General features: G+C 37.1%; 1 protein-coding gene across 1 annotated transcript in view; it reads right to left on the reverse strand.

Annotated features, from left to right (window-relative positions):
* CFTR (CF transmembrane conductance regulator) overlaps window positions 1-15,773 on the reverse strand; it is a 168,902-nt gene that overhangs the window by 107,273 nt on the left and 45,856 nt on the right. Inside the window, exons 4-9 of the mRNA XM_084896960.1 lie at window positions 14,790-15,005; window positions 11,258-11,347; window positions 10,225-10,388; window positions 9,018-9,143; window positions 4,868-5,114; window positions 2,528-2,620 (exon numbers count right to left, since the gene is read on the reverse strand). Of these exons, the coding sequence (XP_084753086.1) occupies window positions 2,528-2,620; window positions 4,868-5,114; window positions 9,018-9,143; window positions 10,225-10,388; window positions 11,258-11,347; window positions 14,790-15,005 (936 nt within the window). The remainder of the gene's footprint in view (window positions 1-2,527; window positions 2,621-4,867; window positions 5,115-9,017; window positions 9,144-10,224; window positions 10,389-11,257; window positions 11,348-14,789; window positions 15,006-15,773) is intronic.

A 15,773-nucleotide genomic window follows, 5' to 3' on the forward strand; every position in this document is an offset into this window, starting at 1 on the left:
TACTACTGAGAAAAAAAACTTTAACATTTCAACTGATATCCCTCCACTTTTACATATAATATAAATGTACATAATATATAAAACCATATGTAATTTTTACATGAATAAAAATTGTATATAAAGTTTGTGACCTGCTTTTCGGACTTAAAACAAATGATAAATATTTTCATATACCATTAGCATTCTTCTAAATATATTTTGGTTGCAGGATAGTATCCAAGAGTGTCTATAAATTATATATATGTACTTTGACACAAATGTGGAGTACACTTTTTTTAGTATAAATTTTGACAAGTGAACTTTCCAAAGAGAACGAGTTATAAAATTCCCAAGTCCTTTGGAAAGTAGTTCAAAATTTTCCTCCATCAATATATGATAATGCTAGTTTTTCAAAAATCCTTATCAACACTGTTGGCTTTTGTTATTGTTTTGTCCTCTTTTATAGTTTTCTAGGTGAAAATGGAATCTCACTATCAGATCTTAGCCTTATTTATTTGCTCCCTAGTTAAGGCTAAAAAATTCACCATATTTATGAACCCTATATACCTGTGAGTGGAATGGTTTTAATAGTCTTTGTATTAATCTCACTTTTTGTTTCATCTTCTCAACTAGCTGAGTCATGGTTGACAAGTCATTATAACATTCTGAGCTTCAGTCTCCTGAGCTATTGAGGATATTAGATGAGGTAATATAGATATAACATTGTTTTGTCTACAATAAAGCAATAGTCAATCTTTAAAAAAATCAGAGGCAGTGTGATGAGTAGAAAAGGGCTCTGCAGTCAGAGAAACCTAAGCTGATCTTCTAGCTCCACCCTATCTAGTTGTATAACCTTGTTCTAGTAACTTAAACTTTCTAAGTCTTAGCTTCCAAAACATAAATAGAAAGTCTACCTACTCATAGGTTTGGAGTGAGGAAGGAGTCATATATAACTCATCAGGAACTTACCGCCTGCATAACTGGGTTGATGGTGATGTCATCAGGAAAAAAAAAGAATACACTGGAAACTTGGGGAGTGATAAATGTGAAGGGCTCAAGGAGCATGTGGAAAATTTGGAAATATGAACATGAAGCTCAGGAAAGTGGGGCCAGCGATTTGTATTTAAGAGCCATTAACTCCTTGTCCTCAAGGGTGAGCCTGGGGAGATCACCCACGGAGAGCAGGAAATGCTAGGAGACGTAGGTGGAGATTCAGTGGCCCATCACTACTGAAATGGCAGGCAGGGATGACTAGAGTTCACAGTTGAGGATACAGTACTGTGGAAAGTGAGGATACAGACAGACAGGAGTCAATGGGTCAATGAAAGGGTTGAAGATGGTGGCATTTGGGTCTAAAATCTGGCTTCAGCTCTTGACAGTTGTGTGAGCTAAGTCAGGTCCCTTCACCTTTGTAAGCCTCCATTTCCTTATCATTGAAATGAAAACGTTAATATTACTAGCTCATAGGACTATTATGAGAATTAAAGGAGACAACACATATTTTCAGGAGAGTGAAAGTGAGGACTTTTGTCTAAGAGTAGGAAAGCAATTGTTTGAAAATAGTTGTGAAAATGTCAAATGTATTTTTCCTTCATTCCTAGAAGGGCTTTTGAAATTTCTAAAAGCAAAAAATATCAATCTGATCCACACACTTCCACAAACAACTTTGTTAGTCAGATAAAGAATTATTTTCTTGACTAGAATCCTAATAAAAGATAGTTTTAGGTAAAGTGAAAAAAAAAAAAAGAATTATTCTCTTACCTATAGCTTAAAACATGAAGTAAAGTGAAGCTCTGGTGACCATGTTGCTTATAAAACAAATTTAAGATATTGTATAGTACATAGAAATAGGACATTGGTTTCATAACTCCTATCTTTACACAGATCTTAGTGAGAAGAAATAGGAACTCAATAGGGTTTCTCAATAATCAGATATTGTTTTATGAGAGGCTGAAAATCATTGATAATATATTTTCTGACTTTGAGAAATATGAGGATTGTTTAATAATAAATTAAAATAAGCACAAATCATAGAAAACCATACATGGGTAGAGATCTCATACATCTTTATGTTGACTGGAGTCTGTAAAGCATTTGGACTGGAAATTGAGATCAGATTAGGTAGCATTTATTGAGGAATTATTATATGCACGGTATTCTGTTGGAGACTTTATATAAGTGTCAAGTGAATATTAATATTCCCATTTTACATATGGAGAATCAAAGGCTCCACTAAATTCAATAACTCAATCTAGATTACACAGAGAACAAACAGCAGAACCAGGATTCAAATTCAGCCCTACCCAGATCCAAAATCAATGAACTTTGTATTACTTCCTAATATGTTATGTGAAATAAGTTACATGACCCAGAAAAATTTAAAGAGGCTTAAATAACATTTTTACATTTCTGAGCCTCTACTTCTTAATCTATAAAGTAAGTGGAGTGGTTCACTTTCCAGTTCTAACCTCATTCTCATTGTCCATTAATATAAAAATGACATTCACACAAAAAAATGCTTAATAAGTAAATTTTTTAAAATTCTTACCTCTTCCCAGAAAGCTGTTACATTCTCCATCACTACTTCTGTAGTTGTTAAGTTATATTCCAATGTCTTGTACTCCTGCTTTTGTAAGAAATCCTGTTAATAAAAACAGAGCAAAAACGTTGTTATATTCTAATCTTATCTAATAAAAGAGTAATATGCAAAATGACTGTCTCTCCAACACACAAGATGGCTGCCCCCATGTGGTCAAAGATGGCTGCCCTAATGTGGACCAGGCCTGCAAGGGAGGGCAATTGTGGGCCATCAGGCCAGCAGGGGAAGGAAGTTGGGGGCGATCAAGCCTACAGGGGAAGGCAGTTAGGATTAACCAGGCTGGCAGAGGAGGGAAGTTGGGGGCTACCGGGCCTGCAGGAAATGGCAGTTGTGGGGGGTGGGGGGACCCAGGCCTGCAGGGGAGAGCAATTGGGGGGATAAGGCCTGCAGGGGAGGGCAGTTAAGAGTGACCAGGCCTGCAGGGGAGGGCAGTTAGGGGTGACCAGGCCTGCAGGGGAGGGTAGTTAGGGGAAATCAGGCTGGCAGGGGAGTAGTTAGGGGATGATCAGGCTGGCAGGTAGAAGCGGTTAGGGGCAATCAGGCAGGCAGGCAGGCAAGCAGAAAGGAGCCAGCAGTCCTGGATTATGAGAGGGATGTCCAACTGGGATCAGGCCTAAACGGGCAGTTGGACATCCCCTGAAATTGGAGAGGGTCCAGGCTGGGCTGAGGGACACGCCACCCCCCCCACCCCCCCCCCCATTGCATGAATTGCATGTACTGGGCCTTTAGTGTTTTATAGAACTTATAAAGTACCCTGCATTAGCCAATTTGCCTCAATTAGGACAAAGAGAAAACCAGTATCTTTATCCTTATAGCTTTTTAGAAGCATCATTAGCATCACTTCTCTGGGTTGAGTGAGGGTGTGGAGATCTGATATAGCTGATTTTAAGGCATCAAACCTTGATTCTAAAGGGCCCTGTAGAAACTCCCATTCACAGTGTTCTAAGGGCAAGTGGGAGCACAAGGAAGAATTAAGCCCAGGCATCCCGAAGTCTTCACCACCGGAGATAATGAAACCAGTCCGGTCCTTGCCTCACTTTCCCCCTTTCTTTAGCTTTTCTCTCTCTTGCTACCTCAGTTTTGGTTTCTCTCTTTTAATCTAATTTTTTTTTCAAGATTTGTGTTCCTGTTCATTGGCCCCTCTCTGACTCTGTGACACTTTCATTTTCTCGTTTCTGGTCTGTATGTCCGTTCTCTCTCTCTCTCTCTCTCTCTCTCTCTCTCTCTCTCTCTCTCTCTCTCTCACACACACACACACACACACACACACACACACACACACCTGTGATGGGTTAAGAGAAGAAATAAGATTAGTCCAAGACCTGCTATGATTTTGAGCTACACTCATCAATTTGCCTAAATAGCAGATCTCAAACTCACAAGTTTGAAATATGATAAAATTAGGGAAGAGGACCCCTTTACTATATATTCCAATCCTCTGAAAGAGGTTGAAGATACAATTTATTGCATATGTGACATCTCCTCATTTTTAAATGTTGGCAAATAATTATAATGTTTTTGATCTTTTTAATATGAAGGTCAAATGAAACTGGTCTAGGGGCCAAAATTAGATCCATGGGCCACAGTCTGCAAACTCTGGCTTAGATTAAATAATGGCAGAATCATTGAAAAGTGGTTCACCCTTCACCATCACCTTTATGTATGTCACAATGATTTATTTTCTGGGTTAAATATTTAAATAGTATTTTAAAAGTACAGTAAAACATTTTTACCTGCATAATAAATATAAAAATCATAACCATATACAAGTTCATAGTAGTGATTAAATTAGCTTTGTATAAACTTGAGTCTCATCACTTGAGGACTTTAGAACTTTTCTTCAGAGCTACCAGCTACATCAGCATTGCTGAGGTTTTATGTGATAAAAAATACCATTCGCATCCATCATATTGCCCAAGGAAATACTTGGAAAATTTTGAAGTGAACATTCTTAGAGTTCACTGGAAAGTTTTTTTAACTTCCTGGTAAATCTGCCACCATCTTTTTGCACATTTGCCAAGTTCATGAGAATAAGCAATTGATTGATTACTTGAATAAAATTCCCCAGAATACAGACACAATATTTTCTGCAATTGCTTTGACTTGAGAGGATCTCACAGGCTTTTATTTTATTTCAATAAACTTTCATTCCTAGGACTTATTAGACCACATATAGACGTCAAGAGAGAAAATTCTGAGCATCTAACAGGCCCAAAACAGTCTTCCCACTATTAAAGTTCTAAACGATTCTAAAAGCATTGTCTACAATGCCCACTGATGGTACATTACCTGTATTTTGTTTATTGCTCCAAGAGAGTCATACCATGTCTGTACCGCCCAGGGGAATTGACGAGTGACCGCCATGCGCAGAACGATGCAGAATGAGATGGTCGTGAATATTTTCCGAAGGATGACGCCTTTGCTCAACGCATGGGGAAGCACAGACAGAAACACCACGAAGAACCCTGAGAAGAAGAAGGCTGAGCTATTGAAGTATCTCACGTAGGCTGCCTTCCGGGTCAGTTTCAGTTCTGTCCTATAAAACAAAACAGGAACATTCGGGATGCTCATGTACTTTGCATCTTGGAATCTGAACACAGGCTCCCAAGGCTTTGTGCTCGGGGGCAAGTTATTTAACCTCTCTGGGCCTCACTGACCTTCTCTGAAAGGGGAATAAAAATGAATGCATCAGTGTTTTGTCCATAATACCTGTAAATAGTATTTCTAAACTGTAACAACCCTGTTTCCCTGAAAATAAGATAGTGTCTTATATTAATTTTTGCTCCCAATGATGTGCTAGGTCTTATTTTCAGGGGATGTCTTATTTTTCCATGAAGAAGAATATGGTAGACATTTATTGTTAAATGAAAATAAAGGAAATTTATTACCTGTATACTGTATGGTAGTACGGTAGTTGTCAACACAAACCAGACAAACTGTGAATCCTACAGTATCAAGAATTTACTCATTTATTCAATGAAAATCATGTCATCATCTTTTGGAACATCATCATAACAATCCAGTTCCTGAATTTCCTGGTGAATTTCTTGTGACTCCATTTCTTTCAGAATCAGTGGACCAAATCTCTCATGTTTAGCCTAAGGGGGCCTTATTTCCAGGGTATGCCTTATATTTCACTCAGAAGGAAACCTGTACGTAGGTCTTATTTTTGGAGGATGTCTTATTTTCGGGGAAACACAGTACTAAGCTTAATTACTATGACATTATTTTCACACCTTTATCACTTCATTATAATTAGTAAGATTAGTGAGACTTTGATGATTTTTTTGTTTCTTGGTTGGTGTTTTAAGTATTTAGGTGTAGAAATGAGGACAATGTTATAAGATTTATAAAGAAAAAGACAATTCTGTGGTTCCCCAATAGCTTCTTAGCACTTTAGAAATTTTAGCTTGGCTTTCGGGAACACTGGAAATAATATATAAGCCACAGAGAAGTGTTTCTGAAACGTTAGCATTATGTAAAAATTACCTGAGAAACTTTTCAAAATACAGTCTCAAACCCAGCTTTCAGAGACATTGAGTGAGTCTGGAAAAGGCCTTAAAAAAAAAAAGAAAGAAAAGAAAGAAAGAAAAGAAAGAAAGAAAGAGCCCAAGTGATTCTGTTGCAGGTGGTTCTATAAAAGAACACACAGAAGAGGTTTAAATGCTCCAACCAGAAAACAGGAAGTGCAGAGGTGAGAACAGAGGACATCACTGCCTTCAACTTCTTCCCATTTTTCTGGGACCATAAAAGCTTGGGTCACGTGATTCTTTCGAGGGAAAGAGCAGTGGGGACACAGACAGTAGAGGGTCCTGGTGGGAGGGAGCAATAGGTGTGCCTGGCATTTAGCTGCTACTTTCACACACTTGCATAACTTGGAAAGGTTCTCTTTCTTAAGTGAAAGAATTCAGAGGGAATCTTCTTTTTTTCAAGTTTAACAAATGTAACCTTGTGCCCTAACTAGTTTGGGTCAGTGGATAGAGCATTGGCCTGTGGACTGAAGGGACCCAGGTTCAATTCCAGTCAAGGGCAGGTACCTTAGTTGCAGGCACATCCCCAGCAGAAGGCAGCTGATAGATGCTTCTCTCTCATGGATGTTTCTAACACTCTATCCCTCTCCTTTCCTCTCTGTAAAAAAAAAAAAATCAATAAAAAAATATATTTTAAATGTAGTAATCTTGATCACTCTGATGAAGAAAATAGGGTTCAATGTGCACAACCTAGATTCTGATGTATAGTCTAATGCTTACTTTTATTGATAATTTAGCATTGAAGACAGATTATGAGTTTGGAATCTCACTGGGGTTTGACTCCTGGCTGTGACAGGAAAAGCCATGCCATCTTAAGTAAATTGTCCTTCCCTCTGATCCTTCAGAACCCACATCCGCAGAAGGGAAACATACAGCTTCCTGGTGGAGCTGCTGTCAAGATAAAGGACTTCTCAGCCCAGGACTGGCACTTGGGACTTACTATGTTGTCTTTAATCTCCATCCAAGAAAAACTCATACTGACTCTGCTGATATTAATAAAATGCTAGAAAACACAGTTTACAAAAATGTTTATAAATCTGTCAAAATTGTTGTTGAAATGCATTAGAAATGGTTGAGGAAAATGGAACAAGTGTACTCTAGGAAAAGAAGAATGGATTCAGGAACATTTATAAGAATCACCAAGAAAGCAGTGCTCTCCATAATAAAATCACTCACACTTTATGGACTCATAAAAATATTTTATCAGTTTCTTATATAAAAACAATGAAAGTGACTTTATCACCAGAGAGCAATAAAGGAGTCGATTATCTGTATTTTAAAAAGTTTCTCAGGTAAGTTGTACTTATGCTAACATTTGCACAGCCTTGTGCCCCGTTCAACAGTGGCCCAAGCTGAGGGAACTTCCCCTCTGAAGTGCATCCTACCAATCTCCTGCAGAACATTATATTTGCTCTTCTAAACAGAAGCAGTTCTTGCTTTCCCATTTTACGTCAGCACTTCCCAGCCTTTTCAGGTAACAATTTCATGCCAGATTAAGGAACTGGAATAAACAAGTTACAACCAAGCGTTTCCGATTAGAATTGGTCAAACAGAAATACAGAGTAGGAAGGATAAATATCATCATTTGAGGAACAGAAAGGGGAAAAGTCAGCAAGCAGAAAGACCTGACCAAGAGTTTATCTTGACGCCTGAGAAAACTCCTCCTTCACTCTTGCTCTGCCTGTGTTTGTAGGCACAGGAATGTCCAAGGAGGCAAGAGAAACACTTGCTATTGAGAAAAAAAGACTTTTAACAAAACATTTTCCCAAGATCTTTAACGGTGATGTTTCTGGAATGGAAATATAATTCCTTTCCTGGATTTGTCTTGAAAGGCATAATAAAAACAGGTGAGCAATACTGTTTAGGAAATAAGTACCCTTTTACTCTTTCTATTTACATGGCAAAGGACTTAGCATTTCAGCATTTCTTTTGTTGTTCCAATCACACACCTGCAGCTCAGTTGCCATCACTGTCTACTGGAATCAGCAGCCTGGATTCCTGATAACCCCCAGTCACACCAGCCAAAAGGGCGCTGCTCTTCTGCTTAGGGTATTTTTCCCTGTGAAACTCTCGTGTTATCCGTTCTGAAATCATTTGTCTTCTAATAATATATCTAGCCCCACTGAGTCTCCTAGAGCATTTATTTGAATGCAGTTTGTAGAACATGGGACTTGACTAAAGATAAATGGCCTCAGGCCTACCTTGTTTGTATTTTGCCAAAAATTATCTCAGTAATCTTACCTCAGCCTGTGCTATACTTTGTTTTGCTGGATATCATCTTTTGTAATCAGTGAAAGAAAGGTTATCTGAGGCGAAACAAGACTAGAGATAGGCGTTGAGTACTGATTCTAACTCAGGATGTGGTTTTCGTTACTTGAACCGACTTCCCAAGGGGAAGGTTTACAGAAACATGATGTATAGATATTACCCTGTGCTATTATCTTTAAGTTAAGGAAGAACAAACATCTTGACCAAAGGAAGCAAGGTGTTGTTGTTTTTTTCATTTTTCATGAGCCATAACACAGAGATTAAGGAAAATATAACAATAGCCAATCATTTATTTGGTTCAGAATTGTGCACTTCTTACTCTAGCAGTTCCACTTAAGGTTTCAATCAACCTCCAGCATGAGGAGTATTACTTTAGTCAAATAAGGGTAGTAAGCAGCTATAATCACATATATGAGATTCTTTTGTGAGGTATAAATACCTTTCTAATGAAAACACACCTGACAAATGATGTAAATCTACAGCCCATGAAAATAACTTTATGCCACTAACACATGAATATTTGAGATAACTTAATACAATTATTTGTCAGAAACTTCAAATATGAGCTAGAAGTCCACTGAAAGTCATTTTTGGAATATTAAACATTGATGAATGATACTGAAACTATCTAAATGACTTACTGCCTTAGGTTTTCAATCATTTTTTCCATTGCTTCCTCCCAGCAGTATGCTTTAACAGATTGGATATTTTCAATAACTTCTGAGGTGATCACGAGTCTTTCATTGATTTTCCCAGCTCTCTGATCTCTGTAAGTCAATCAGTCAATTTAATAAGTAGTAAAAACAAGGCACATATGCACTAAGAACTGCTCAAGCTTTTAAAAAGTCACATTTCTTTTATTAAACAGCATTTTATTAGCAAATAGATGAAAAAAAAATAATAGCTACCACTTAATAAATGACCCCTATGTATTATACATTGTAGTAGATGCAATTCCATACTTTATTCCTAATCCTTACTGACAGTCTAGGAGTGGTGGTTATCTCTATTTTAAAGATGAAATAAACAGAAACTCAGTGGAGTAAAGTGGCTTAGGTCACATAACTAGTAAGGTGCACTCTGGGATTCCAACCAAGAGCTAACTGACTCCAAAATTTGTACATTTTCTATCATGTTCTAGCTGACAAACTCCTCTATCTAAGCAATGACGATATCACTGAGTCATTCTGTAATATAAAGTAACTAAGGCTTTGATGTGATAATCCATGAACCAGGTAGTAAAAGCTTATAAACTACACAAGATCTCTGTGTTCCTTCCCATTCAATTAATGTTTTATCCATTATACTTAAATCTCATGAACTACAAAAGTCAACTAAATGGTGACATATTTATAAAGAAATTCTACAAACTGACAAGTAAAAAACTTCCCATTGATATAGGAAGTATTATTTGCACCATTAAAATAATTCCTTGATAATGTGCTCACCACAGAAAGGCAAGTGTCGTTCAATCACCACTTACTCCCCCACCCCCACCCCCACCCTTACACTCTTTTACTTACCCTCCCCCTCCTTTCCTTCTGGTCCTCACTATACTGTTGTCTATGAGGTTGTTTTCCCCTTAACCCCTTCAGCTTTTCACCCAGCCCCCAAACCCCTCCCCTCTGACAGCTGTCTGTCTGCTCTCTGAATCTAGTTTCCATTTTGTTTGTTTGTGTATTTTGTTCGATAAATTTCATATATAAGTGAAATCATATGCTAAATTAATCAATCAATTAATTAATTAATGACTTTGCAGTGATACCCAGTAAATAATGCACAGAGCAGTCCTGGGTTTATTGAAAACCTAATTTAAAAGCCTTTCAAGCTAGGTAAGTAGAGTGCTACCTGTACTTCATCATCATCCTCCCTAGCCCCGCTTGGAAAATGGAGAGGACGATGAGGACAGCGAGTCCGCAGAAGGCGGAGGCCTGTAACAGATCCCAAAGCAGCCCCATCAGGAGCGCCACCTGTAGGGGTGCGATCCACACGAAATGCGCCAGTGCGAGTCCCTGGAAAATAAAATCACAGTGAAAACTGGGGATATTTTATCCCTCACCCCACCCCCCATAAAAACAGACAAGCATAGATGAATGATCTTCTACAATCAAACACTTTATGATTCTGAGCACACTAAAATCTAGTAGTCATTACATAAAACACATAGCAAATATGTTTAAACCTTCTACACACAGACTTGGATTTCCCAAGGAACACATTTCAAGTTACTGCATTTTTATGTATGGGTTTTGTTTTTTTAATCCAGAGGACTTGACATTGAATCTCTTAAGTGTCATGGCAAGAATTTCTTTTAAATAACTTACTTCTATTTGGAGAAAACAAGAGCCATGAGAGAACAAGACTCTCCAGAAGCTAGTCTCCAAGACATAACTCTGACCACATATTCAGAATAAATGCATGCTCAATGCAACAGGAATTTACTTAGTGCCTGTTTAGGGCTCAGTATTACGTTAAATATTGAAAATGCAAAGATCAATAAGACACATTATCTGTTCTCAAGGAACTAGCATTTATTTGTGACACGAGATGGCACTGACCAAAAATTGCTCAGAATATCATATTCAACCAAAGTAAATAAGTGATTTAAAGTATTAAAAAAAAACCACAATATCTAATAAGAATTAATTTTGAAAAACCTCACCACATACCCAGCAAGTTCAGCGTCTGAACTGGGTAGTTCCACAAGACTCGAGAATGGCACCTGACTACACAATTTACCTTTCTCAGTTTTCAAAAATAGGGAAGGTAGAGAGATGTGTTCTACTTAACCACTTATTACCGTTTTCTGACCCAGGAAAACCTCCAGGGTTGTACGTTTTTTAACGATAATGCATAAAAGATTATATCAGTAGGTACATACTTCATCAAACTTGTTCAGGTTATTGGAAAGGAGACTAACAAGTTGTCCAATACTGATTTTATCTAGAACACGGCTTGACAGCTTTAAAGTCTAAAAGGAAAAATGGGAAGTTAGATGATGTTGAAAAACAGAAGACAAATATATCCATAAGTAACATTAAAACATAGCTAAGGTATTAGTTTACTATGTGTGTATTTTCAAGTAAAGATAATGAAAATCACTTTATGTTCATTTAGCTTTCTATCTTCTCAGATATATTAATATCGCTCTTCATAACAAATATTATACTGGCATGCCCCTTATTATTTTATTTTTCAGCATTTAGACAGTAATAAGTATTTTTTTGCTCCTCCAAAATGAAAATGATATTGTACCTAAATACTTGTTTATACAGTGTAAAGGGTTTGTTTTATTGTTATAAAACATGGAACCAAAGGCAGTGGAATTTTTAATTAAAAGCTTGGCCTTGCCCTGGCTGGTATGACCCAATGGGTTGGACACTGTCCCCTGCACTGAGGGGTTCCCTGTTCAATTCCCAGTTAGGGCACATGCCTGGGCGGTGGGTCTGATCCCTGATGATCATCCAGGAGGCAGCCAATCAATGTTTCCCTCTTATATCAGCATTTCTCTCTCCCCTCCTCTCCATTTAAGCATCCATTTTAAAAATCTTTTTTAAAAAATACAAAAACCTTGGCCTTAAATTTTGCTTGCAGTCCTATTGTAACTCTATTGAATAAAAGTAATGTCAAAGTCTATTAAAGTACATTATGAATAGCTGAATCAATAATTTTGTGAAAGATTATACCACTAATATACATCCATATATACAAAATATAATTTAGTAGATAAATGAGTTATGCTTATAAAAAATTAGTCATACTTTACCTGCAAAATTTAATAAGAATTGATTTTCCATTTATATGAAAGTATCTAATATTTGTTTTAACTAAATTCCTCACATATGTATTGAGCACTTAGTAGATGCAAATCATTATTGTTTAAGGTTTCAAAGATTATTAAGATTTATAAAAAAAATAATCCTAGTCTGTGCATATCTAAATATGATAAAGATAAATGAGTTAAAGGGAGTAGAATATAATAGAGTGGTTAAGAGTAAGTTCACATATCCGGTTACAAAGTGTTGAATAATGAATAGCATATAGATAAGCACAGATGAAGAAGGAATCAAGGCAATTAATTCCAAAACACTATTAGAGCAACATGAGGGTAGAGGAGGAATGCTGAGCTGGATCACACATAACTTAGTAACAGACTCAGTCTCAGGTGACTGAGTTCTCTCTCCATGGGGCTCCATGTTAAGCACAATAAACAGTGAATACTTTTCACTTTAGTTTTCTCTATCTTGTTGAAAATCAGAGAAAAAGGCAAAGCTAAATTTAGTTTGTACTAAGATTCATTTATTTTAAATATAATGTGAACATGTCATAGTTGCAGATTTGGGAACAAAGCAAAATGTTGCCCTATTACAAAATTTGGAATACTGCAGAAAGAATTAGCGGTGGCTGCTACATGGATGAACATGGTCACCAAGGGTACCAGTTTACTTTAGGGACCAAACCACAGCCATTTGGAGATGCAATTGCATCCTTCAAAGAAGGCTAATGAATGCGGCTAGGTAAGTAAAGCAAACTAGGTAAGAACAGATATTCAATCATGAGAAAGGAGGAGACAACAGCTTCTAATTCTTCATGAATACATTTTGGATCTGAAAGCACATATATGTATTACTGTATTTGTGCTAAGTGTTGGTTACATGTGGAGCCTTATTTACAAACTAACCTGCTCCTTCTTTGATCTCTCCTCCCCTTTTACCCAAACTATTTCATGGCCTCTCTCTTCCCATTTAACACGTTTTATCCTGCTACATGATTTCAGTGCTATTTTATTTTCCTTAATACTTGGAAAACTGTTCACTTCAAGGATTATGATATATCCATTTTAAAAAATTTAAACAAGTTTTGCACAATGTTCTCTACTTTTTAGGTCTTGGTTTCTTAACACCTTTTATCCCTAGGAAAGGGATAATAGCTTCTACCATAGAAAGTTTGGGAGAGGCTCAAGTGAGATATAATAGTATACCTAAACCACTGAGAAGCTTGTCATGCATATCATTAGCCATTACATACATTATGACAGTAAGAACTTTTATAAATATTTTTTAAACTGTATTCAACTTTCTTTGACATGCTTGCTATGTAGATTCTACCTTCTAAATAACATCTAATAATTTCTTCACAAGTAAAATTTCTGAATCAAAATAAAATTTAATAAAAATCGCTGTTGATTTATCATCCATGCTTTCCTGGTACTTGTGAACTGATAGACTGCAGCTGAGGTGATTTAAATAAAATGTGGACTCCATTTTTTTTTCTTGTGCCTACACAAAAGACTTCCTTGAACAATAAAATATAGCTATGAAGGTTTTACAACACAAGTGACTTTACACATACATTCTAGAAGTTGTTATGGGTTATTTGCTAGAGGTAATTTCTGATCCATGACCCTTATAATTCAGTTAAAGATTTTACACTGGGAAAATAAAAGAGAGAATATGGGTAAAGCATATCTAATGACTTGGTAGATATAATCAGTCACATATGGTCTTGAATCAGGTTGTTGAAAACACGTTATTGAAATTATCTTAAATTGTGTTTGGAAGGTAGCTAAATCTTAATCTGAACTTACCTAAATCATGCTTCAGCAACTTGGGTTCCTGTCTGGACAGTACACACAACCAGAGAAAGTTCTAACGATTGCCATCCAAGTGCTATTCTAAAATATTTTGATTTGCACAACTCACAGAATGACAAAAATCTAACTCAAAATAAGGCAGTGGGTAGGTGAATACACCACCGTGTCATAACAGTTAAGATGAAAACTTTCAGTGCTTAGATTATCATTAACAATTACATACTGTATCTTTATTATGTTTTTCAAATATATTTTTATTGATTACAGAGAGGAAGGGAGAGGGGGAGAAAGATAGAAACATCAATGATGAAAGAGAATCATTGATCACTTGCCTCTTGCACACCCTTATCCCCATTGAGGATCAAGCTTGCATCCCAGGCATGTGCCCTGACCTGGAATTGAACCGGACCTTCTGATTCATAGGTCAATGCTTAAATACTGGACGACACCAGCCGGGCAATATATTCTTATTGTTGAACACAAGCATGCATGGCATATTTTATAAAACAATGTTTTGTCAATAACTTATGCAGATGGTAAGAATCATTTTAATGGGGAGCCACAGATTCCAAAAAATGACGACCTGACTAGTGGAAAAAACAAACAATGAAACTATACTATAGGCAGTTTATAGAAAGTGTTCAATAATTATTAAAGTGAATTCAATTATCAAAGGGAATTAGAAACATTAATTATTGCTGCCACTCATTTCACAGACTTATGAAATTGATTTCAGCAGGTATCCCTAATTTGTAATCATATGGCATTTAAACCGCAGTGCTACTCCATGTCTCCTGGAGACTGTGCAAGGAAATATTACCTTCTTATAAATCAAACTAAACAAAGCTATTCTCATTTGCATTCCAATGTGATGAAGGCCAAAAATGGCCGGGTGCAGCAGCAGCATCCTCAGGATAAAAAGAAGGCATAATCCTATGCCCAGGTAAATGGCGATGGAGCGTTCCACCTTATTATCTGGATCGTAGGAAGCTATGATTCTTCCCAGCAACAGAGGCTGGACTGCTTTGGTGACCTCCTGGAGAAGAGAAGAAACAGAGAAGTGAAATGTTATTCCCTTTCATAAAATGTCCTCACAACTTGACACAGGACGTTTAGAGGAGAACTTAAAATGGCCACACAAAGAGCCATGTCATATGTGGTAGAGGGAAGGAAAGACAGAAATGTTTATCTGAGAGAAACACATTGGTTGCTTGCCTCCTGCACAACCCAGGTACATGCCCTTGACTGGAATCGAACCCAGGACCATTCGGTCCGCAGGCCAAGGCTCTTGCCACTGAGCCAAACCAGCTAGGACATATGTGAAATTCTTGCTATTGCTTTTAATATCTTTATACTTAAATTCCCTGCCATTGTGTCAACATTACATTTTTTCCATAACCTGTCCCCTCTATCACAATAGACCCATTTGCTGAATTGTTATTCAGCTGTAATTTATAACAAAATAAATGAAAGGTGTGTTACTCTGATTTAGACATCTATTCCACATATTGTCATCAATGAACTAGTTAGTTGTCATCTGGCCAAAAGAAGGTACATTCATCATCCCTTGAACAACAATGTCTATTCCACAAAAACACTGGTAATATTACTCTGGGGGGAGGGGGGGAGATGGGAGGAGGTGCATGGTCATAGAAAAAAATGCAGTTTATTTTCAGTAGAGAAAATTCCAGTAATAGGACCATCTGCCAGCATCAAACCAACACAAACCTCATAACGTGGAACTGTTAATATTCAAGGGCAAAATCAGCACTCCAGCCCCCGCCCTTTCATTTTTCCTACTCTG

This window comes from Pipistrellus hanaki, assembly GCF_964339955.1.
Source record: "Pipistrellus hanaki genome assembly, chromosome: 10".
NCBI classification, from domain to species: Eukaryota; Metazoa; Chordata; class Mammalia; order Chiroptera; family Vespertilionidae; genus Pipistrellus; species Pipistrellus hanaki.